The 22712-nt window shown below is 44.4% G+C and overlaps 2 protein-coding genes across 17 annotated transcripts in view; both read left to right on the forward strand.

The window, feature by feature from the left end:
• Positions 1-2275, forward strand: part of INPP5B (inositol polyphosphate-5-phosphatase B) — an 85277-nt gene extending 83002 nt beyond the window's left edge. For all 14 annotated transcript variants that reach the window (XM_034961595.1, XM_034961597.3, XM_034961612.3 and 11 more), the window contains one exon: positions 541-2275. In XM_034961595.1, the coding sequence (XP_034817486.1) occupies positions 541-656 (116 nt within the window). In that variant the 3' untranslated portion in view covers positions 657-2275. The remainder of the gene's footprint in view (positions 1-540) is intronic.
• Positions 2276-2795: 520 nt separating this feature from the next.
• The window catches only part of MTF1 (metal regulatory transcription factor 1), a 50628-nt gene continuing 30711 nt past the window's right edge, over positions 2796-22712 (forward strand). The window contains exons 1-3 of one of the 3 annotated variants that reach the window (XM_063608681.1): positions 3399-3494; positions 5316-5449; positions 5526-5774. In XM_063608681.1, coding sequence (XP_063464751.1) covers positions 5631-5774 — 144 coding nt within the window. In that variant the 5' untranslated portion in view covers positions 3399-3494; positions 5316-5449; positions 5526-5630. Of the gene's footprint in view, positions 3495-3514; positions 4283-5315; positions 5775-22712 lie in introns of those variants that run through there. The other 2 variants (XM_003815482.5, XM_055095195.2) reach the window with 2 other exon arrangements.

Raw genomic sequence — 22712 nt, forward strand, 5'->3', positions numbered from 1 at the left:
GCAGGGCTGCCTCCCCCACAACCCCCCAACCTCAGCCACCTCTGACACAGCACCATTCCCCTTGGAAAGCCCACTGGCAGGGACAGGCTAATTTTTGTTATTTTTAGTAGAGATGGGGTTTTACCATGTTGGCCTAGCTGGTCTTGAACTCCTGGCCTCTAGTGATCTGCCCGCTTTGGCTTCCCAAAGTGCTGGGATTATAGGTGTGAGCCACCATACCCAGCTCATAATACCGTATTTTTGATGTGCCTTTCCTATGTTTAGATATATTTGGATGCACAAATACTTAGCACTGTGTTACAATTGCCTGTAGTATTCAGTATAGTAACATGCTGTACAGGAGCTTAGGAGCAATAGACTATACCATCTAGAATTGTGTAAGTACAGGTTTGTGAAAGTTTAAGTACACGCTATGATGTTTGCACAATGATGAAATCACCTAATGACACATTTCTCAGAACATATCCCTGTCGTTAAGTGATGTGTGTCTTTAGTACCTTCTTTTGCTGAATCATTTCTTTTCTGTGTTTTTTCTTGCAGCTAGCATATTTGGCAGCTTATTGCTTCGAAACCCAGCTGGTCACCAAAAGCTTGATATGACAGAGAAGAAGAAGGCTCAAGAATTTATTCACCAGTTCCTCTGCAACCCACTCTGAGCCTATCTCTCCTCCTATTTTACTTGAGGCTGCCAATTACCAGCCCCACCTGTTTCAGCTCAAGAGATGCCTTAAGATAATTATGTGAGGCCACTTGGTAGCAAGAATGGCAGCTATTTCCTGAGCCTAGTACCCCAACTAAGCCCACCATTGGTTAGCACACTCAGCGCTGTGAGTCGTGAAGACACGGGAGAAAATCCACCATAATAAAACTGACATTCAATTTTCAACTTTAGTTATTTAACACAGATTGATTTTTTTTAATTTTTTTTATTTTGAGACGGAGTTTTGCTCTGTCGCGCAGGGTGGAGTGCGGTGGCACGATCTTGGCTCACTGCAACCTCTGCCTCCTGGGTGCAAGCAATTATCCTGCCTCAGCCTCCCGAGTAGCTGGGACTACAGGCACACACTGCCACGCCCAGCTAATTTTTTGCATTTTAGTAGAGACGGGGTTTCACCGTGTTGCCCAGGCTGTTCTAAAACTCCTGAACTCAGGCAATCTGCCTGCCTCGGCCTCCCCAAGTGCTAGGATTACAGGTGTGAGCCACCATGCCCAGCCTTTTTTTTTTTTTTTTTTCTTTTTTGAGATGGAGTTTCACTCTTGTTGCCCAGGCTGGAGTGCGTTGGCGTGGTCTTGGCTCACTGCAACCTCTGCCTCCTTGGTTCAAGCAATTCTCCTGCCTCAGCCTCTCGAGTAGCTGGGATTATAGGCGTCCGCCACCACGCCTGGCTAATTTTTGTGTGTGTTTTTAGTATAGACACGGTTTCACCATGTTGGCCAGGCTGGGCTCGAATGCCTGGCCTCAGGTGATCCACCTGCCTCGGCCTCCCAAAGTGCTGGGATTACAGGCATGAACCACCACGCCTGGCCTAAAATGTTTTTAAATAACTGTACTTGTACTCACTCACCCTACCTCCAGGGCATAGTCAGTCTGGGCTGAGATCCCCATGATCAGATATTTGATGGAAAGTCCTGAAAGGCCAATGAGTTGGACGGCAAGAATGCAGGCAGAAGCTGCTGGATAAAATAGGCTACAGCCACCTCAGATGCTTTCAGTGCTCTGTCTGAGGATGTGTATATGCATATGCAAACTCGACCCCCGTTCCTGCCCAGATAATGGCTCAATAACTCTGAGGCTGGTTGCTCAGCCTCTGAGGGCAATACAGGCATTTAAAAAATTAAAATGACCAGGCACAGTGGCTCACGCCTGTAATCTCGGCACTTTGAGAGACTGAGGTGGGAGCATCACTTGAGACCAGGAGTTTGGGACCAGGCTGGGCAACACAGGGAGACCTCCTCTCTACAAAAACATTTTTAAAAAATTAGCTGGGCGTGGTGATGCATGCCTGTGGTCCCAGTTACTTGGGAGGCTGACGTGGGTGGCTCACTTGAGCACAGGAGTTTGAGGCTGCAGTGACCTATGACCACATCACTGTACGCCAGCCCGGGTGAGGGAGGGAGACCCCGTCTCTAAAAATAAAATGTAAAATCACTGAAAAAATGAGTGTTCGGTGAAACAAGTGGGATTTTCTGGGCCAGCAAGTCTTCCAAACTGTATATGATGCATCCTGTCTCCATGTGTAATATATTTTAATGATAAATGTATTTTTAACAGTGACGGTTGTGTATGTTTTTGTCTTAAGAGATGGCAGTTCGCTGCAGCTGGATTTTGTGGCTCAAGCCTTGGGGCCAAAGAGACATATTCCTGGCAGTCTGGTGGGTACCAGTCACAATTCACATACTTCCAGCAAGAAATGGTTATGGCACTGACCTGAACCCCTTGACCCCTGGTCTGGTCTTTGGAGTTGTCCCACTCTGAATATTCGAGAGAAGCAGCTTATGGTTAAAACAGGCAGTGGCAGCTGGGAGGATCTAACAGCTAGATCCTCCAGGCATTTGGAAAGGACAGGGGCATAACGAAGGCAGAATCGCTTCCTGGGTACGAATGCCCACTACTTCTGGGCACTGTAAAATGGGTTTAAGACACGGGCCTGCAGGACAATGTGAACGGTGAAAGGAAGGGAGTGGCCGGTAGGTGGCGCTAACTGGCCCGGGCATGAGTCCCGCCGTAGCCGCGTCCTCTTGCAGGGGAAGAAAGTTGGGACCGCCAGCCTGGGCAAGAGTGTGAGAAGGGAGCTGGGCGTCCTAGGCAAGCGCGTGAGAAGGGAGCTGGGGGTCCTAGGCAAGCGCGTGAGAAGGGGAAGAGGCGGCGGCGTCCTCTCCAGCTGGGCTTAGAATACTCTTAGTTCTGCCTTTGGGGTCTTGTCTTCCTTTCTGGGCCTCCTGCCTGTGTTAACTTTGATGGGTGCTGAAGGGAAGGCCGGGGTCCTGGCAGGAGAAACCCGGGAACGTCGCGGCCGTCCAGGCTCCCCTGGCGGGTTGGAGCCAGGGTTCTGACTGCCAACTGTGGTCCTTCCCGCTGCGGCTGTGGCTGCCAGGGCGAGGGCGGTCAGCGCAAACCTGGCTGAGGACATTTCGGATTCTTCCTTGGGGATTCGTTCCCTTCTCCTTGACGCCGGTGCCGCGAGGGCGACACCCTCCGTGCCGCGAGGGCGACACCCTCCGGGCCGCGCGTGGCCACCCCGGGCGCTTCCCCACGCGGATGAACCCACCTCCTGGGCGCCTTCCCCTCGGTGCCCCGCTCGCCAATTGGAGGCTGCAGCTCAGCCCCCTGACAACCTGAGCCAACCACAGGCGCCAGGGAGGGGCGGATCCTCTGTCCCCACCTTCCTCCGGAAAGAGGAAGCGGAAGTGACGTTAGGGGAAGGTGGGGGCAATCATGGTGCCGCTGGGGAGGGGAGAAGCTGCTGCTGCCGCCGTTGCCGGGAGCCGCGGAGGTAAAAGGCGAAACTAGACTCGGCCTGGGCTTGGGACTTACCGGGAGGCGCGGGACTTAGGCTCCCTCCTGAAGCATTTCCCAATAGAGACCTCAGTCTGGTCACCATAGGGACCCCACCCCTTCTCCGTTTCCATGGGGATGGGTATCCAGCCCCCCTTCCCTGTTTCCATGGAGACCCGGACCCTGCCCCTCTCCTCCTTGCTTGGAGACCCCCAGCTTGTCTTCGGATTTTTCTGTGTAGCCCTGTGCTGGGGGCTATCCCAGACAGGTTCCTTTTCCCAGCCTCCTCTCAAGGGGGCTCTGTTCGCACTCCTCGTTGGCTACCCTCAAACCTCCTGGTCTTGTTTGTTCCGGACAGTTGGTCTCCGCGTTGCCGCCGAGGGTGCCGGGGCAGCCCACTGGGGCCCTCGGTGCTCTTCTCTCTCTGCTCAGATGCAGCGAAATGTACATCTGTGGGGTTGCGTAAGCCAGAGCTAGGGGTCGGGCCGGTACCTCCTGGATCCAATCCTTTGGCCTGTCTCTGGTAACTGTCTAGCCATCCCACTAAGTAAAGGCTCACTTTCTAACCCAGAGCAGAAGAGAAAGATAAAGCGCAAAGCCAGACTGAAAACTAAAAGGGATGTGCTGATTATTTTAAAATTCTCTGTTCTGCCTGCCAAACCCACATTTGTAGAGCCTGTGTTTGCAGATGAAGGAAGAATCACTATTCCAGAACATGAAAGCTTCAAATGTGGTATTTTTCTCAAGAGAATGTATCTTCCCAAGATAGTATATCTTCGCGAGAGAGTATGTAGCCATGTCTTTCATTCATTTAGCTGACATTTCCTGAACTCTTATCATAGTATCAGTGTACTATGCTAGGAGCTGTAGAAACAAAAATAATAAGACTCAATTGATTCAGGGACGAGAGCCCACCACAGACCCATAACTTCTTGTTGACACCATATTGTTTTAGGACATAAATAGATACAGTGATCTTCGTTGTTTGTGCCTGATTGAGGAATAGCCCTTCCACCCAGAAGGTTGAAACATCTGTTCTAGGTAGGGGGGAAGGAATTCATACTTGTTCCTCTACTATTTACCAAACATTGTGTTTTACATATGTTGCCTCTTTTATTTCTTATAAAAACTTTGAGAGAACAGGAATTACTGGTCCCACCTTGCACGTAAGAAAAATGAGGCACAGAAAAGTTACCCATGTAGTAAAAGGCAAAGACAGGATTTGTAGGTAGATGACTCTGCCTCCAAAGCCTTGCTCCTTCTCATAAACTGCATGAAACCATTTACTGCCTCGTGGTCTGATTTGGAGGATATTTGAGTGGATGGAGTTTCCCTTAAGATTTGTAGCAAGTCAGCCTTTCAGCAGCTGCTGTTCTGTTTGCTCTTTTGTCCCCTTTAAATTTTTGACCAAGTTTCAAATTGTTTGACAGGCGTATTCAGAAGGTCTTATGAACTTATTCAGTTTTTGAAAAGCATTGCTTTTCTTTCTTTTTCTTTTTCTTTTTTTTTTTATTAGAGATGGGGGTCTCACTATGTTGACCAGGCTGATCTCAAACTCCTGGTCTCAAGCGATCCTCCCATCTCAGCCTCCCAAAGTGTTGGGATTACAGGCGTGAGCCACCACGCCCAGTCAGCATTGCTTTTCTTTAAAAATGACTTGATGGTTTTAAAGTTAAAATAAAAAAAAATTATTCCCAAGGATGGTTTTTCATTTGCTTTGGCTTGCTCTTTAAATGAGAGGGAAAATGAGCCTTGTGGTTGCTGAGGAGGTCCGTGGGTCTTGTGGTATGACTCTAACTCTGGCTTTGTTCTGTTGCAGACAAGTCATTACGTTTTCATTTCTCACAATTGGGCTGAGCACAACTGAACCATGGGGGAACACAGTCCAGACAACAACATCATCTACTTTGAGGCAGAGGAAGATGAGCTGACCCCCGATGATAAAATGCTCAGGTTTGTGGATAAAAACGGACTGGTGCCTTCCTCATCTGGAACTGTTTATGATAGGACCACTGTTCTTATTGAGCAGGACCCTGGCACTTTGGAGGATGAAGATGACGACGGACAGTGCGGAGAACACTTGCCTTTTCTAGTAGGGGGTGAAGAGGGCTTTCACCTGATAGATCATGAAGCAATGTCCCAGGGTTATGTGCAGCACATTATCTCACCAGATCAGATTCATTTGACAATAAACCCTGGTTCCACACCCATGCCAAGAAATATTGAAGGTGCAACCCTCACTCTGCAGTCGGAATGTCCGGAAACAAAACGTAAAGAAGTAAGTAAAGCAGTCAGTGAGGGCCTAGTTTGGTTTTGGGGCAAGTCCTTACAAAATTCTTGGTGCAAATTTTAGCTGGGGAGTAAAGGAGTGCATGGGGTTAGGACTTAAGTAGTTTTGCTATCAACAACATATGCCTCAGGTTTTGTTGTGATTGCTTCTGGAACTTTTGGTTTGTATAGCCACATTGAAATTTGGGAATTGGGAATATCAAATTGTAATTTCTCGAATTTCCTTCCCCAAATCATAAATAAAACAGAAATTTCACTTAAGTAGACCCATGTTTCTGGTGCTAAAATAACTATTTAGCTTATCTACAGGGAAATAACTGGAGTTTGCTTATTTGATAAAGAAGTAACTATATTTGGCTTATCTCCTGGTTGTGTTTAAATGATTTGTTTTGGAGATGAGTATCTGCTGGAATATGTTTTATTTTCTTAGTGAATGTTTAATGAACTTTTATTTCACAGTGGCACACGCCTGTAATCCCAGCACTTTGGGAGGCTGAGGTGGGTGGATCATTTGAGGTCAGGAGTTCGAGAGCAGCCTGGCCAACATGGTGAAACCCTGTCTCTGCTAAAAATACAAAAATTAGCCAGGCTTGGTGGCACATGGCTGTAATCCCAGCTACTCAGGAGGCTGAGGCAGGAGAATCACTTGGACCCGGGAGGCAGAGGTTGCAGTGAGCCGAGATCATGCCACTGTACTCCAGCCTGGGCGATAGAGTGAGACTCCATCTAAAAAAAAAAAAAAAAAAAAAAAAAGAAAGAAAGAAAGAAAGAAATTCAGGCTGGGCACAGTGGCTCATGCCTGTAATCCCAACACTTTCTGTAATCCCAGCACTTTGGGAGGCCGAGGCAGGTGGATCACCTGAGGTTAAGAGCACCCTGGCCAACATGGTGAAACTCCATCTGTACTAAAAATAGAAAAATTAGCCAGGCATAGTGGCGGGTGCCTGTAATCCCAGCTATTTGGGAAGCTGAGGCAGGGGAATTACTTGAATCTGGGAGGTGGAGGTGGCAGTGAGCCAAGATCGTGCCACTGCACTCCAGGCTGGATGAGAGAGAGAGACTCAGTCTCAAAAAAAAAAAAAAAAAAAAAAAAAAAAAGGAAATTCAGGCAAGAGACAGTAAATGAGAGCAGGTTATCTAAAATAAGTTTTCATTTTCATGTTTAGCTAATGTGAGTAAGCTAATGCATGTCAGGATGTTTTGAAAACTGTAAAGCATTTTACAAATTATATTAGTGGTTATTATTAGCAAAATAAAAGTTCTGGTTTAAAGGTAGTGATATACATTATCTAGGAACTATTTTTTTTTTTGAGATGGAGTTTCACTCTTGTTGCCTGAGCTGGAGTGCAGTGGTGTGATCTTGGCTCACTGCAACCTCTGCCTCCTGGGTTCTAGCAATTCTCCTGCCTCAGCCTCCTGAGTAGCTGGGATTACAGGCACGCGCCACCATGCCCAGCTAATTTTTTGAATTTTTAGTAGAAATGAGGTTTCACCATGTTAGCCAGGCTGGTCTCGAACTCTTGACCTCAGGTGATCCACCTGCCTTGGCCTTCCAAAGTGCTGGGATTACAGGCATGAACCACCATGCCCGGCCCATCCAGGAACTATTACAGGTCAATTAGAAAAAAATAAGTCACTAGTAGTTACAGTACCAAGGACTAAGATGTTACCAAACAGAAATAGGGTGAATGATTTAGCAAGGAATATCTTTTTTGCTGTGGTTGAGGTCTTAAAATTGCATATGGCTTATTGATGGCATATCACTTTTCCTTTGCTAGCCTTAGAGAGACCATCTTGTCCCACCTCCTACCCTATGCAGAAATCTCCCTATGGCATCTCTGACATCAGTTAATCTTGTTTCTGCTTGAAGACATCCAGAACAACAAGAGCACAGTGTTTCATACCCCAACCCAATACATTTGTTAGCCAGCTCTGATTGTTAGAAAGCTTTTACTTGTATAGAACCAAAACCTGCCTTTCTGCAGGTGCTGCCCGCTGGTTCTAGATCTGCCTTCCTGAGTAAACTTTCTCCCACAGAACAGTCCATCAGCTATTTGAAGATCATGGATTTTTCATCCTCTTGTACAGGCTAACCACCTCCATTTACTTAAATGTCCCTCTGTGACATTTTCCCCAGTCTCTCATCAGCCTAGTCACCTTTGATTATATGAATTCCAGTTTTCCAAGGTCCTTTTTTTCTTCTTTTTTTGAGATGGAGTTTTGCTGTTGTTGCCCAGGCTGGAGTGCAGTGGCGCGATCCCGGCTCACTGCAACTTCCGCCTCCCAGGTTCAAGCGATTCTCCTGCCTCAGCCTCCCAAGTAGCTGGGATTACGGGCATGCGCTACCACACCCAGCTAATTTTGTATTTTTAGTAGAGACAGGGTTTCTCCATGTTGGTCAGGCTGATCTCGAACTCCTGACCTCAGGGGATATGCCTGCCTTGGCCTCCCAAAGTGCTGGGATTACAGGCATGAGCCACCGCGCCCGGCCCCAAAGTCCTTTTAAAATCTGCAGTTGAGCGCAGTCTCATAAGTGTGAGTCAACTAGCACTGAATACAGTATGGCTCTTATCTCTTAATCTGGACACTGTACTACAATTACTATATAGTCTACATTTTATCAGCAACATCTTACTGTTAGCTTATAGTTGGAAATTTCTAGAGTAGTGCTTCTTAACTGCGGGCAGCTTTGCCCTCAGGAGATGTTTGGCAATGTCTAGAAACATTTTGTGTTGTCATACTGTGGAGGCGATACTGGAATCTAGTGGGTAGAGGTTAAAGACATTGTTAAATGTTTTACAGTGCACAGGACAGCCCCCTACAACAAAGAACTGGCCCAAAATAGCGATAGTGCTGGGATTGAGAAACCCTGCTCTAGATTATTCTCATGTATGCAGCTGTCAGATCTAACAAAAATGAAAATGGAGACCTGCATGTAAGCCTTATTAAGAATATCTCCCGGCTGGACATGGTGGCTCACGCCTGTAATCCCAACACTTTGGGAGGCCAAGGCTGGTGGATCACCTGAGGTCAGGAGTTCGAGACTAGCCTGGCCAACACAATGAAACCCTGTCTCTATTAAAAATACAAAAAATTAGCCGGGCGTGGTGGCAGACGCCTGTAATCCCAGCTACTCTGGAGACTGAGACAGGGGAATTGCTTGAACCCGGGAGGTGGAGGTTGCAATGAGCCAAGATGGTGCCACTGCACTCCAGCCTGGGCAACAAGAGCAAAACTCCATCTCAAAAAATAAAAAATAAAAATATCTCCCTATGAAATTTTATCTTGTTGGTTTCAGTCCAATATTTGAGCTTGTAGAGGGGTTCATTTCAACTCAACAAACATTTATAAAGCAAAATGCTGTTATGCTCTGTGGATGTTGCAAATGATTGTGGTAGTCGATTTATAGCATAGAAGCAGAAATTGTTTACACCAATAATCATAGCAGCAAACACAGTGTGGTAAATGTGAAGGAGAGGTACAAATATTGCACTGTGAGCACAGGGAAGCTCACCCTTAATTCTGGGATCATGGAAGTCTTTGTGAAAAAGGTGGCGTTTGAGCTGGTCTTAAAGAATACATACAATTTAGGAAAAAAGCAGGAGAAGGTTTTTCCAAGAGAGAGGAACAGCATGAAACAAGGAATACAGGTGGGAAACAGGCCATTTTCAGGGAATAGCCAGTTGTCCTGTTACAACAGAGTCAGCACACTTTTTTCTGCTTAGGGCTAAATAGTAAATATTCTGGGCTTTGCAGGCTATAAGGTCTCTGTTGGAGCTACTCCATTCTTCCATTGTAGCACAAAAGCAGCCATAGACAATACATAAAGAATGAACATGGCCAAGTTCTGATAAGACTTTACAAAAACAGGCAGGGGGGTGGATTTGGTTCACTGGCTATAGTGTGCTGACCCTTAGACTAGAACATAGGAGTAGAAGGAGATAAGGATGGAAAGATAGCAAAGATCCAAACATGGAAGGCAGTGGTAACCTTCTGTGGGTTTTGAACTGTACTCTTCTAGAAATGGTGGGAAACCATTGGAGGTGTCTAAGCCAAGGCTAGAGTGGTTAGATAGAGAATGTGGTTAGAGTAGCATTTTAGAAAGATTGGTCTGGCAGCAGAGGTAGCTTGGGGGCAGAGGAAAACTGGAGACTTCTTGCCTAGTTAGGAGACAGTTGTAGTTTATGTTTGGGGTTTCATTTAAATCTGAAGAAAGGATAGTGGCCTTGTTCATGGGAAGAATCAAGGACTTTTGTAGAAGTACGAGAGAACTTCGTACATGTTATTGGAGTTTGATGAATGAGCCATGAGTTGGGCATGATTCAAAGGTTTTGAATAGGCCAGGCACAGTGGCTCATGCCTGTAATCCCAGCACTTTCGGAGGCCGAGGCAGGTGGATCAGTTGAGGTCTGGAGCTCTAGACCAGCCTGGCCAACATGGTGAAACCCTGTCTCTACTAAAAATACAAAAATTAGCCGGTTGTGGTGGTGCATGCCTGTAGTCCCAGCCACTTGGGAGGCTGAGGCAGGAGAATCACTTGAACCCAGAGGGCTGAGGGTGCAGTGAGCCATGATTGTGCCACTGCATTCCAGCCTGGGCAACAAAGTGAGAATCTGGTTGGAAAAAAAAAAAAAGGTTTTGAATCATGTTGATTGAAAGGATTCATTCATTTTCCCAAATTTGTTGAGTTTCTGCTGTGTCTTAGCACAGCTTTTTGATGGAGCTCAAATCTAGGTGAAGAGTTAAGCAGTTAAGAGTCCGTTGTGGTAGATATTTTAACAGAGGTGTATTCGAAGTGCTGTGTGCATGCTGAGGAGAAAGTGGCTAACTCTGCTCCCCGCACCCTCCAAATGGTGATCCCATTCATAGGAATCAAGAAGGACGGGAAAAGGAAAAAGTTTTGATGGGGTAATTAATGAGTTTGGTAGGAGTGTATTGAATGTATAGTCCTTGGAGAAAAGTAACATGAACAAATGGAAAGCTCATTGGAAACGTGTATCTGAGGTCAAAGAAATGGTTTGGAGTTAGAATAGTAGTAGAAAGGGGCCTTCAAACTGTGGGTAGTTTACTTAAGGGAGAAGTAAGAGTTGGCCTGAGAATTTAAGGGTTGGAAAGAGAAAGAGGAACCCAAGAAGATCACAGTAGTCAAAGAGATGGGTCGACTGCAGTGTTGTGGAAGCTGAAGGAAGAGAGTGTCAACAAATGAGAATATTCCTGTGTGACCCTGCAGAGGGATTGAGGAGCCCCGAAGAAGGCTTTAGTTCTGCTGGTTGTGCAGTTGTTCACATATCATGAGAAGACTTGCAGCAGAGCACTGGGGCTGAAGCCAGGTTTTGAGTGATGAAGAAGTGAGTGAGTGATGAGGAAACAGGAGGCAGGAAATGTCAAGTAGGCTTTTTTTTTTTTTTAAATAAGTTTGGTAGTTAGAGGAAGAAGAGTGATGAGGCAGTAGTAGCTAGCTCAAGGAGATTGAATCATTTTTGTTTAGCATAGGTAATTTGGACATGGTTTAGTACCTAAACTTTAGGCCATCCTCCATCAGTGATTACTGTGTGAAAGTGTTTCATGAGCGAATGTTCGGGAAACATTAAGTTAAACCAAGACAGAAATTTGTTGATTAGGACTTCTCAGAGCCTTTGATGTGTCAACAGCTAAGAAGGAAGAAAACACAGAATTTTTCAAATGCTTTAAACTTGAGAAACCATTTTTCAGATCTAATTTCCAGGGATCAGTGTTTTGTGGAACACATTTTGGGAAATGCTGATCTAGGCAGAAGAGGAGGAGATGGTACAGAGGGAATGATTATGCAATCAGTGAAAAGCTGTCACTTTTCCACTTTGTACTATTCAAATTGGTTTATTCTATTTGCAAGTCTGGTTTGCCATTCTTGTCTTCAGATCATTGATAATCATATTGAATAGCACAGGGTCAAGGATATTATGAGCACTTTGTTCAGTTTGCTGGGGATTTAGCTCACTCCACTTTCCTCCCACCCACATTTTTCCATGCTATCCATGAGACCTTTGTGGAAGATGCTATGTTCTTGAAATCAGTAGGTTTGGGGTTGGGTGGAGATTGAAGGAGAAGTAGCAGTAGCTTTAGTCTTTGAAAATCTTGCTTAATGACCAGACATTCAGGAGGCTTGCCTTCCTGAAGCACTGTCTTAGCTTAGCTTTTGTTTTGGCAGTGATTTTATTTTGGCATTAAAATCCACTTATTTGGCCTGAAGAGGCTGATGTTTATGACTACTCGATAACAGACTTCATGATCCTTTAGCTCTTCCTTACTCCTTTTCCTTTCGTTTTTTTCAGCTTGGTTTTTGTTTTTTTCTTTTCCCTCCATGCACAGGTGTTACTCTTGAGAAATCAAATCATTTGATAACTAGTTGGTCTTCTTGGCTTCCCAAGCAGCTTATTTTCTGAGTCACATTTTAGCCTGAATTTCCTGTTTACTCCTGGTGTTTTCATTGTTTCATATAGTGTGGAGTTGGCTTACCTATTACTTCATTTTCTTTTCTTCATGCTTGTCTTGCGCAAAAAATAAACCAACCAGAACCTTGCCACAGATAGTCTTTTCCTACCACAAGGCCGCTGGTCATTCTGACTCGAATTTCACGTATCTTATTCTCATACTTGTTATTTCATTACTGTCTCCCTACTGATTTGGTAGCTTTGAGATCTCTCTCTCTCTCTCTCTCCCTTTTTTTCTCTTTCTCTCTCTCATTCCCTTCCTCCCTCCCTTCCTTCCTTCTTTTCCCTTTCTGTCTTTCTTCTTTCCTTTCTCTCTTGAAACAGGGTCTCACTCTGTCACACAGGTTGGAGTGATTACAGTGGTGGGATCGTAGCTCACTGTAACCTCAAACTCCTGGGCTCAAGCAATCCTCCTGCCTTGACCTCCCAAAGTGCTGGGATTATAGGCATGAGCCATGGCACTTGGCCAGCTTGCAAAATTTCTAATCAAAATATTTTCATTCTGCCTAAAAACAAAAGCTTTTTTTTTTTTTTTTTTTTGGTTGAGACAGGGTTCCATTCTGTAGCCAGGCTGGAGTACAGTGGCACGATCATGGCTCACTGCAGCCTTAACCTCCCAGGCTCAAGCCGTCCTGCCACCTCAGCCTCCACAGTAGCTGGGACCACAGGCATGTGCTACTGTGCCGGCTACTTTTTGGTGGTTGTTTTGGTAGAGAGGGGTCTCACTATGGGCTGGTTCCAAAATCCTGGGCTCACGCAATCCTTCCACCTTGGCCTCCCAAAGTATTGTGATTACCGGCATGAGCCACCATGTCTGGCCCTTTAAGGCCTTTCTACTCCAAGTCTCGAAGCAGCTGCGTCTTGTTGTTTGTTTGTTTACGTATTTTATTTTATTTTTTTAAGACACTGGGTCTTGCTATGTTTGCCCAGGCCATCATCATAGCTCACTGTAACCTGGAACTTCTGGCCTCAACCAATTCTCCCTCCTTAGCCTCCTGAGCTGCTGGGATTAAAGGCATGAGCTACCACACCTGGCAACTGTGTTTTCTTTAGTTGGTTTGTGCAGTCCATTCTTGAATCTGTGCCCTTCCATAGAACCTGCCAGGACGGTCTAGTTACCTGTTCATCTACCTCTGTCTGCACTACATTGGTGACGTGATGTATCCTCCATGGCTAACTTGACCTTGCCAGTTTTCTATAGAGTAGTTGGCCAAGGAGCATGAAAAAACCCTAGGAATCATATGCAAAATTTATTCTACATGATGCACCAAAGTATTCCAGCATATTGATTAGGAAAGGTATCATTTTCTACCAACAAGCACAGTTACAGCAATTTTTTTTTTTTTTTAATTGAGATGAAGGCTTGCTCTGTTGCCCAGGCTGGAGTACAGTGGCACGATCTTGGCTCACTGCAACCTCCGCCTCCAGGGTTCAAGAGATTCTCCTGTCTCAGCCTCCCGAGTAGCCAGGATTGCAGGCATGTGCCACTAGGCCTGGCTAAATTTTGTATTTTTAGTAGAGATGGGGTTTCACCATATTGGTCAGGCTGGTCTTGAACTCCTGACCTCAGGTGATCCACCCGCCTTGGCCTCCCACAGTGCTGGGATTACAGGTGTGAGCCGCTGCGCCTGGCCTACAGCAATGTTTTTAGGCTGCTTGGTATATTGCTTCTAGACACACCATGAACTAATTGCATGGCCAGTGGCATTCCAAGAGGAGAGTTATTTCTTTTAGTGTGACAGATTTTAAGTATAACAGGAAAAATCTGACTCCAGTGTTTTGGAGCCTTTTTGCAATGTATGTCCTTTACTTTGGGAGACCTAGTTCCAATCTCATGCCTCATTATAAATTCCTCAGGCAGTGGAATGATCCACTCAGACAAACCAAGATATTGTTGACTCTCCTAGAGGGGAACTACCGACTTTTTAGTCTTTGCATACTGTGATTACATTTCTTTGCAGGTTCCCTTCTGAACTCTGATGGCTTGTAAGTGTGAGGCTCTGTAGGAATCCAGAGCAAGAAGCATTTTCCATTTACCCCCATATGAAGCCATTTTATCAGTGTGTCTGCATGTGTATTATATACCTCTCCTTAGTAATCAGCATTTCCATCACTCAGGTCCACTGGCCTGGAAAAGGGACTAGACTGGTTTTGTGTACAATTGGGTTTCAAACTTGGTGCTATAGGAATTATAGGTCTCGATTTACATTTCACATAGGTTGTACATATTAAGTACTGCCAACATTTTGCGTTATATGACATTGGCAAAAGAACCTGAATTTTATTTTTTTCTCCTCATATTTAAATCAGGCTTACTCGTTTCTTCTGTGATGTGCAAAGGGATAGTTTCAACCTAGGTTCCAGCTTTGTTCTGTTATGTACTAGCTATGTGGCCTTGGGCAAGCTGCTCTGTTTCCTTTTTTATAAAATTGAAATAGAAATATCCCATTGCATTTTGTGAAGATTAAATGAGATTTATTCATATGTAATATGTATAAAACATTTAGCATAGTGTCTGGTGCATCATGATTGTTCGCTGGATGTTCATTTGCTTTCTTTTCCTCATAGACCCCCATGGTTCTTGAAGGAGGTAAAGAGGTAATGTCCAGTTTAACAAGAGGTTAAAATGTTCTTTGTTAGGCACTCTTTGGGAGGTGTTTTCTCCTTGAGACAAGCTTACATATAAATTGTGATTAGGTTCCAGGATAGCCCATAGAAATCTTGGTAACCCCTAATTAGCTGAACTGTTGTATTAATACTGCCATGGAACATAAACCACCATTTATAACTGTGTTTTATTCATTTAATTTTTTGAGACAGGGTTTCACTTTGTCACCCAGGCTGAGTGCAGTGGAGTGATTACGGCTCACTGCAGCCTTGACCTCACCAGCTCAAGCGATCCTCCCACCTCAGCCACCACACCTGGCTAATGTCTTATTTTTTTGGAGAGTCGCGGTCTTGCTATGTTGCCCATGCTGGTCTCGAACTTCTGGGCTCAAGTGAGCCTCCCACCTCAGCCTCCCAAAGTGCTAGGTGAGCACTTACAGGCATGAGCCACCTCACTGGCCCATACAACAGTGTTTTAAAATGAGAACCTGTCTGTAGTCCCCTGCAGGCGTTCTGTGGATACCAGCTCTTGCCCCTCCTCTCTCTTATACTTGGCTTCCTTTGACTTAGTATCAGGCCACTGAAAATTATTTCCATGGTGGGCATTTGGGGCACCAGGCAGAGCTAAGGGCTCTCAAAGAATGAGGACTTCTATTATGCTGGCAATGGTGGTGGAGAGAGGAAGATGGCTGGCTGTTGAATACCTGATAGGTACCGATCACTATGTTATGGGCTTTAATATAGTTTTGTATTTAATTTTCTTAGCAATCCTATAACATAGATACTATTAGCCCCCATTTTACAGATGACAGACTGACACTTAGAAACACACAACTAGCAACTGGTAGAACCGAGATTTGAACTGAGGACTTTCTGGATGCCAAAGCCTATGCTTTCTACCATCACACACCACTTTTGCAAAGATACAAGAATCAGGTATTGAGACGTGTTGGCTGTGAAAAGGGCTAAGAAATGAAGGGACAGCAGTACTTGTTCTGTAAGGGTAAAGGTTTGAGGTGTGGGGAACAGCTGGATGAAGTCAGCTCTCATGGTGGGGGATGGGAGGCCTGTCGAAATGAGATCTTCAGGGTTCTTATATTTCTGAGCTTTTTGGTTGTCCATTATGGAGAAGAAATGATACCAGTGCCGGTGTGGGGAATGGAGTCGGACACAGAGAGGGAAGGGAAGTCACTAGTGATGGGGAGGAAAAGGCAGTTTCTATAGCCATAACAGCCAGGCCAGTCATTTATTTATGAGAATGTTCATGTGCTAGGTGCCCAGAAGCAGGAACTCTCTTGTGGAATAGGGGGCTGTAAATGTGTGTAAAATCTGCTTCTCACTTTCACTTTCTTTTCCTCCAGGAAAAACCCAGCCTTTTTTCTTTTTTCTTTCTTTCCACAGGTGTTGACTTTTTTCTTTTTCTATTTTTTTTAAATTTTTGCCTTCTGGGGTCACAGTGTTTTATTTTCTCACTTTTGCATATCCCATTCACCTTTCTTCTCTGATTCTGTTACCTTAACAAGGCAGTCATCTTTGTTAAATATTTCTGTATTCTAGAACTGCTCAGAACACTTTGTAAATCAGCATCAATTCTCTGAAAGCTCCTACTTTGTGCCCATTACTAGCATGAGATGCTATCCTCAGTGCACCTAACCTGTGCTCCCTCCATGTTCCCTAACAGGGTAATCGACAGCTGTTTGAGGCCACTCAGGAAGATTAAAGTTATGCTTAGAGCCTGAAGCTCTTTTGGAGGAAAGCTTTTTTTTTTTTTTTTTTTTTTTTTAAATGGGGTCTCACTCCATCACCCAGCTGCTCATGTCTTTAAATTCAGGTTGGGGATCACCACCTTCAAGAAGCCTTTCTAAGGTCATTGAAGTCTAAGTTAGATGTTTCTTTGGTGTATTCCCGTAGTATACTGAATATCTGTTATCAGTAAAACTTCTCAAACCATGTTGTTCTTGTCTGATTCTCCTTTTGACTTTGAGCTCTTTGAGAGTAGGGACAATTTTTTTTATGTATTCCTAGCACCCAGGACAGTATAATTTCTGGAACATAATTTTTAGGATGTATGAATGATAAACCTTAGTTGTATTGAAATGTTCCAAATGTTGCAATACCTCCTGTATGTAACCATGAAAACCTACACGTTTTTGCAACTTCCTGCTCTGATCCAGTTTGAGGAGGTTTAGTTTTCCCTTTTTGTGAAATTTTGTGCTATTTTAAAATGATTCTGAAAGACACAGAATAGTGACTTCTTCTTCTCCCTCCAAATGAGGCAAGAGATTACTCATTTATTCAGCATTTTATGGGGGGAGCATGCATTTGCTTTGACAGTCAACTGTCTCCCCCACTTTTAAATACAAATATTTTCAGGCTGGGTGTGGTGGCTCCTACCTGTAATTCCAACACTTTGGGAGGCTGAGGTGAGAAATTTATTTGAGGCCAGGAGTTCCCGACCAGCCTGGCCTAACATAGTGAGACCCCATCTCTACAAAAAATACAAAAATTAGCCAGGCGTGGTGGTACATACCTATAGTCCCAGTTACTCAAGAGGCTGAAATAGACTGCTTGAGCCCAGGAGGTTGAGGCTGTAGTGAGCTGAGATCATGCCACTGCATTCAGCCTAGGTGACAGAGAGAAACTCCATCTATTCAATCAGTCAATCTGTCAATCAATCAATAAAAATCAAACAAGTACTTTCCCCAATCTGTGTCTTTTTCTAACTTGCTATCTGCCCCCTCCCCTCTCTTCCTCTCCTCAGCCAAATTTCTGGAAAGTGTAGTTGATATTCATTGTCTCACTTTCTCACTTCTGTTCCTACCATTCCAGTGAAGCTGGTTGTGCTGAGGCAATTATGACTTTGTGAGTCAGCTAAATCCAAGAGGTGTTTTATCAATCATCTGTGTTACATTTGACCTACTTGACCATTCTCCTTGAAACTATTCCTTTGTCACATGTCACTTGTAGTCCTTGTCACTACCTTTTCAGTCCCACTGGTTTTGTTCATTTGTTCATTCATTCAAAAAATATAAATCAAGCGCCACTTCTGCGCAATGCTAGTCCCGGAAGTTGTGTCAGTGAACAGGATAAACGTAGTCCTTGCTCTCATGGAGCTTACAGTCCAGCCGGGAAGTAGCTATTCACTCATTTAATTGGACAAATATTTATTTAGTGCCTGTTGTTTTTCAGATACTGTTGTGCCTAGCCATGAAACATAATGATGTAAATGGTTTAATCATGTAATTATTGCATCTTAATTTTATCATGTGCTTTACAGGAAGCTCTGAAAACCTATAATTAGGATACCTATTCTAGTCTGGGATAGAAGTAAGGGTCAGTCAGGAAGAGTTCCTAGAGGAAGGGTCATTTAGTGGAGGCTTGAATTGTGCAAATGAAAAAACATGAATGGGAGTAGAGTTTGGCAGGGCAGGGAGACAGGAGGGGGTAGTTAATTATTTATTGCAGTTACTTATAAAGTTAACAAAAGCTGTAGCATCTTAAGAGTGAAATTCTGCTCTTATCATTCAGCATTGTTGTAAGCTTTATGATTGAGACATGCAGACTCCTTTATCCCAGCATCCACAGTCCCATTTCTCCTTAGTGGTGAGTGATCATTTTCAGTTCTCTATCTGGCAGCACAAAGGAGGTTTTTAGTCTTGATGGGAAGTCAGAATATATGCATGAGACAATAATTAACAGTATAAACTAAGTGTCAAATGAGTGGTATAGTAAGTATTACTGGCATTTAGAGAAGGGCACTGTCATGTAGACATGGAATGATGGTGAAGGAGCGTGTAGTTCCTGAGGCTTGCGTTAAAGGAAGAGAAGGACTCAGAAAAGCGGAGAAGGAAGGAACTAGGCATTTCCAGTGGAGAAGAAGGAGAGAACGAAGTCAGGGAAGTAGGAATTCAGTTTTGCAAATGGGTAAGAGTGTACTGTTGCTTATAGGCCTAGACAGAGTCTTCTGTTTGGCTGCTTACCGAGTAATGTGATAGAAGACAGAAGCAGCCCTGGAAAGATCTTTGAATGTTAGGCTAAGGAATTGGGACTTTATCATTTGAGCAGAGAGATGGAATGTGTGGAAAACTGTTTTAGACTTAATCTGGAAACAAATGACTGCAAAACTAGGTCCTGAGACAGGAGAAGAATGCCTGGATTAGTGATTCAATAAGGAATTCAGTTTAACAAATATTTATGGAGCTTCTTCTGTGTGGCAGTGGAAAGAGAACACAATGAACAGGTGAGAGCACTTGACTAAGGAACCTAAAGACTTGTGCAAGATCAGATGGGGGTTGGATGGATGGGGGAGGGGTGGGAGGGGAGACAGGAGGAGTAGGGGCCCTCCCTACTACCCTACCACCACAGGTTTCAGAGGTTAGCATACTGTGGCCTACAGGCCAAATCCATCCAGTTACTTGTTTTTGCAAAGCCCTTGAGCCTAAGAATGGTTTTTACATTTTTAGATGATTTTTTTAAATCATAAGAGTATATCATGGTATATGAAATTCAAATTTTAGTGTCCATAAATAATGTTTTTGAAACAGAGCCTTGCTGGTTCATTTACGTATTGTCTGTTGCTACTTTAACATGCAGAGGTGACTAGTGACACAGACCATAAGGCCCACAAAGCCTAAACTATTTTTTATTTAGCCCTTTACAGAAAACTTTGTCCATCCTTGAGTCACACTCATCCTTATCTCAAATCTCTTCTCTGAAACTAAATGTCCCTCTCCTACCTGAGGCTTTCCCCTCCTCCCAGGCTTTTAAATCTTTCTCTTCTTTATTTTCCTCCTTAAATCCTCAACTTCTCCTTCTTCAGGACTTTTCTGCCTCCAAATATGTTCAAGAACTGACTTACTTTAAAAAAAAAAACCAGGCCAGGCGTGGTGGCTTAACCCTGTAGTCCTATTGCTTTGGGGTGCCGAGGCAGGAGGACTGCTTGGGGCCAGGAGTTCCAGACCAACCTGGGCAACATAGCAAAACATTTAAAAATTAGCTGGGTGTGGTGCCATATGCCTGTAGTCCCAGCTACTATGGAAGATGAGGAGGGAGGGTCACTTGAGCCCAGGAGTTTGAAGTTACAGTGAGCTGTGAATACACCACTGCACTCTAGCCTGGGCAACAAAGACCCTGTCTCTTAAAAACAAAAACAAAAAGACTTTATCAACTCAGGAGTTCACTTGTGCTGCCGTACTTCATCTCTAGCCTCTACCTCCACTTCACCTTTCATTTAGTCACCTGCATCCGGACCCTGACCCCAGTAGTCCGCTGAAACTAGTCTTGCTAAGTCATTAGTGAATTCCTAGCTGCTGGATCCAGTCACTTCCCCAGTCTTTATCTTCCTTGTTTTCTCTGACATTTAACATGTTGATCATGTTTCCTTGAGACCCTTTTTCCTTTAGCTCTGGTAACATCATTGTTCTTGGTTTCTCTGTCTCAAAAAAAAAAAAAAAATTATGTTGAACAAAAGTGCCAGAATTCAGTCTTCTGCTGCCAAGTCTAGTGCTTCTTCTACCGCATCAGTATAGATATGAGGATCTTTGGGAGATGAGAGACAAAATTTGGAATCCCTACACCTACACTTAGAGGTTAAGGGAAAGAAGTATCTCAGAGAAGGAGTTAAAGAGTGCCCCAAGGCATTACTATGTTGTGAAGGACAAGTTTTCAGACATTGAGGGTATCATCAATGAGATATGTTTGCGAATAGTCAAGGAAAATAGGGAAGGACGAAAGAGTTTGACTACCGGGAAGTTAAGAGAATAATTTCTTACAGTGAAACCATCTTGCCAGCTGGTTAAGAAATACATGGGCATTGATGGAAATGGTGTCAACTGCCATTTTTTAAATTTTTAAAAATTCTTTTTCTTTTTTTTCTTTCTTTTCTAAATCATCCAGCCCAAAATGTTATTGTTATTATTATTTTTTCTGTCATCTAGGCTGGAGTCTAGTGGTGTGATCACAGCTCACTGCAGCCTCAGCCTTCCAGGCTCAAGTGGATCTTCCCACCTCAGCCTCCTAAGTGCTGGGACTATAGGCATGTGCCACCACGCCTGGCTAACTTTTGTATTTTGGTATTTTCTTTATTAATATTTTTATTTCTATTATTGTTTATCTAGCTTTTTTCCCCCCTTTTTTTTCTTTTTTGAGGCCAGGTCTGGTTCTGTCTACCAAGCTGGAGTGCAGTAGCAATCATAGCTCACTGTAACCTTGAACTCCTGGGCTCAAGCAATCTTACCTCAGCTTCCCAGATAGCTGGAACTATAGGCATGTGTCACCATGCTCGGCTGATTTTGTGGTTTTGTTTGTTTTTGGTAGAGACAGGGTCTTGCTGTGTTGCCCAGGTTGTCTCAAACTCCTGGCCTCAAGTGATCCTCCTGCCTTGGCCTCCCAAAGTGATGGGATTACAAGCATGAGCCACCGCACCCTGCCTTCTTCTTCTTCTTTTCTTTTTTTAAACAGGCTCGATTCACTTTATTTTTCTTGTGTAAAACTCCTGTGTTATAGCCACAGTTGGAGCCTGGGTCCTCTGCACAGAGACTCTGGTGTGGGTCTTGATGAGGTGGTCAGTGAATTCCTGACAGGGAGACTTGGTGAATACAGTCTTTTTCCAGAGATCAGGGGTCAGTTAGCTATAGGTCTTAGAGGTGGCCTAAAGGGTGGCTTTGGTGAAGTTGTCCAGGGTAGCAGTGCAGCCCCTGGCAGAGGTATAGCAGTTGTCAATACCATCCATCAGCAGCCGTTTCCTGGGCATGGGCCAAGATGATGCCATTGCCTTGGGTGGGGTGGGGGAGGGATAAGGCGCACCAGCACAGAGCCACAGCAGCCTGTCACCTTGCAGGGGACGGCGTAGGGCTTGCTGATCTTGTTCCTCTAGTGGCCTCTCCAAACAGGAACAGTGGAGAGCTTGACCAGGATCATGGCCCCTTGGATGACATTGGCAACCTCCTTGGAGCACTGAACATCCAGACCGATGTGGCCACTGTAGTCCCCGATGGCCTTGAACCTGGTGTGCTGGCCAGCGCGGGTCTGCTTTTGCAGAGGTGTAGTCTTCAAAAGCTCATCCTCGAGAGGTGACCCCAGCAAAAAGTCAATGATCTCAGACTCCTTAATGGGCAGGGAGAAGAGCTAGACCTTCTCCAGGGACTTGATCTTCATGTCCTGGACCAGGCAGCCCAGCTTGGTGATGGGCATCCACTCCTTGTTCTCAGCCTTGCCTCTGAGAGCTCCATGGCCTCAGCCCGGGCTCCAGGCCAACCATAGCCATGACCCTGGCCCCAATATCCCTGCCAAACAAAGTCTCTGAGGAAGCTGCTGGGCCTCCCATTCCAGGCCCTCCACTGCACTAGAGTCATCTGCCATTTGATATTTGTCGGAGAAGCAGCTTTTTTTTTTTTCTTAACCTTCAGCCATGAGGTGAAGAATTGACTCCCCTTTCAAGAAGTTTGATGGTGAAAGGAAACAAGAGGCTGGCAGTTTGAGAATTATCACATCACCAAATCTTCCAAGAAATTTGCAATATGTTGTTGTCATTTTGTAGGCTTGAAAATATGCAGTGGAAACAATCTAGGGAAATATGTTTGATGATTAAGTATGTAAATTTCCAGATGTTTTAAACTCAATTTAATATTGGTAATTCCAATCAAGTTGTAGTTCTGGAGGTCAGGGTGTTTAGTCAAGCCTTAAAACAAAGTTAAGATCTTATTTGAATACAGGTAGCTGTAACAGTATAGTGTACTTTTAGTGGATAGATGTATATAGAGTCTGAAAACATTCTTATGTTCATTTAGAATATTCATCTACATATAGACTTATTTCTTCCCCATAAATCATTATGTGTTGTCCAGGTATGA

The sequence above is a fragment of the Pan paniscus genome, chromosome 1 (genome assembly GCF_029289425.2).
Source record: "Pan paniscus chromosome 1, NHGRI_mPanPan1-v2.0_pri, whole genome shotgun sequence".
NCBI lineage: Eukaryota > Metazoa > Chordata > Mammalia > Primates > Hominidae > Pan > Pan paniscus.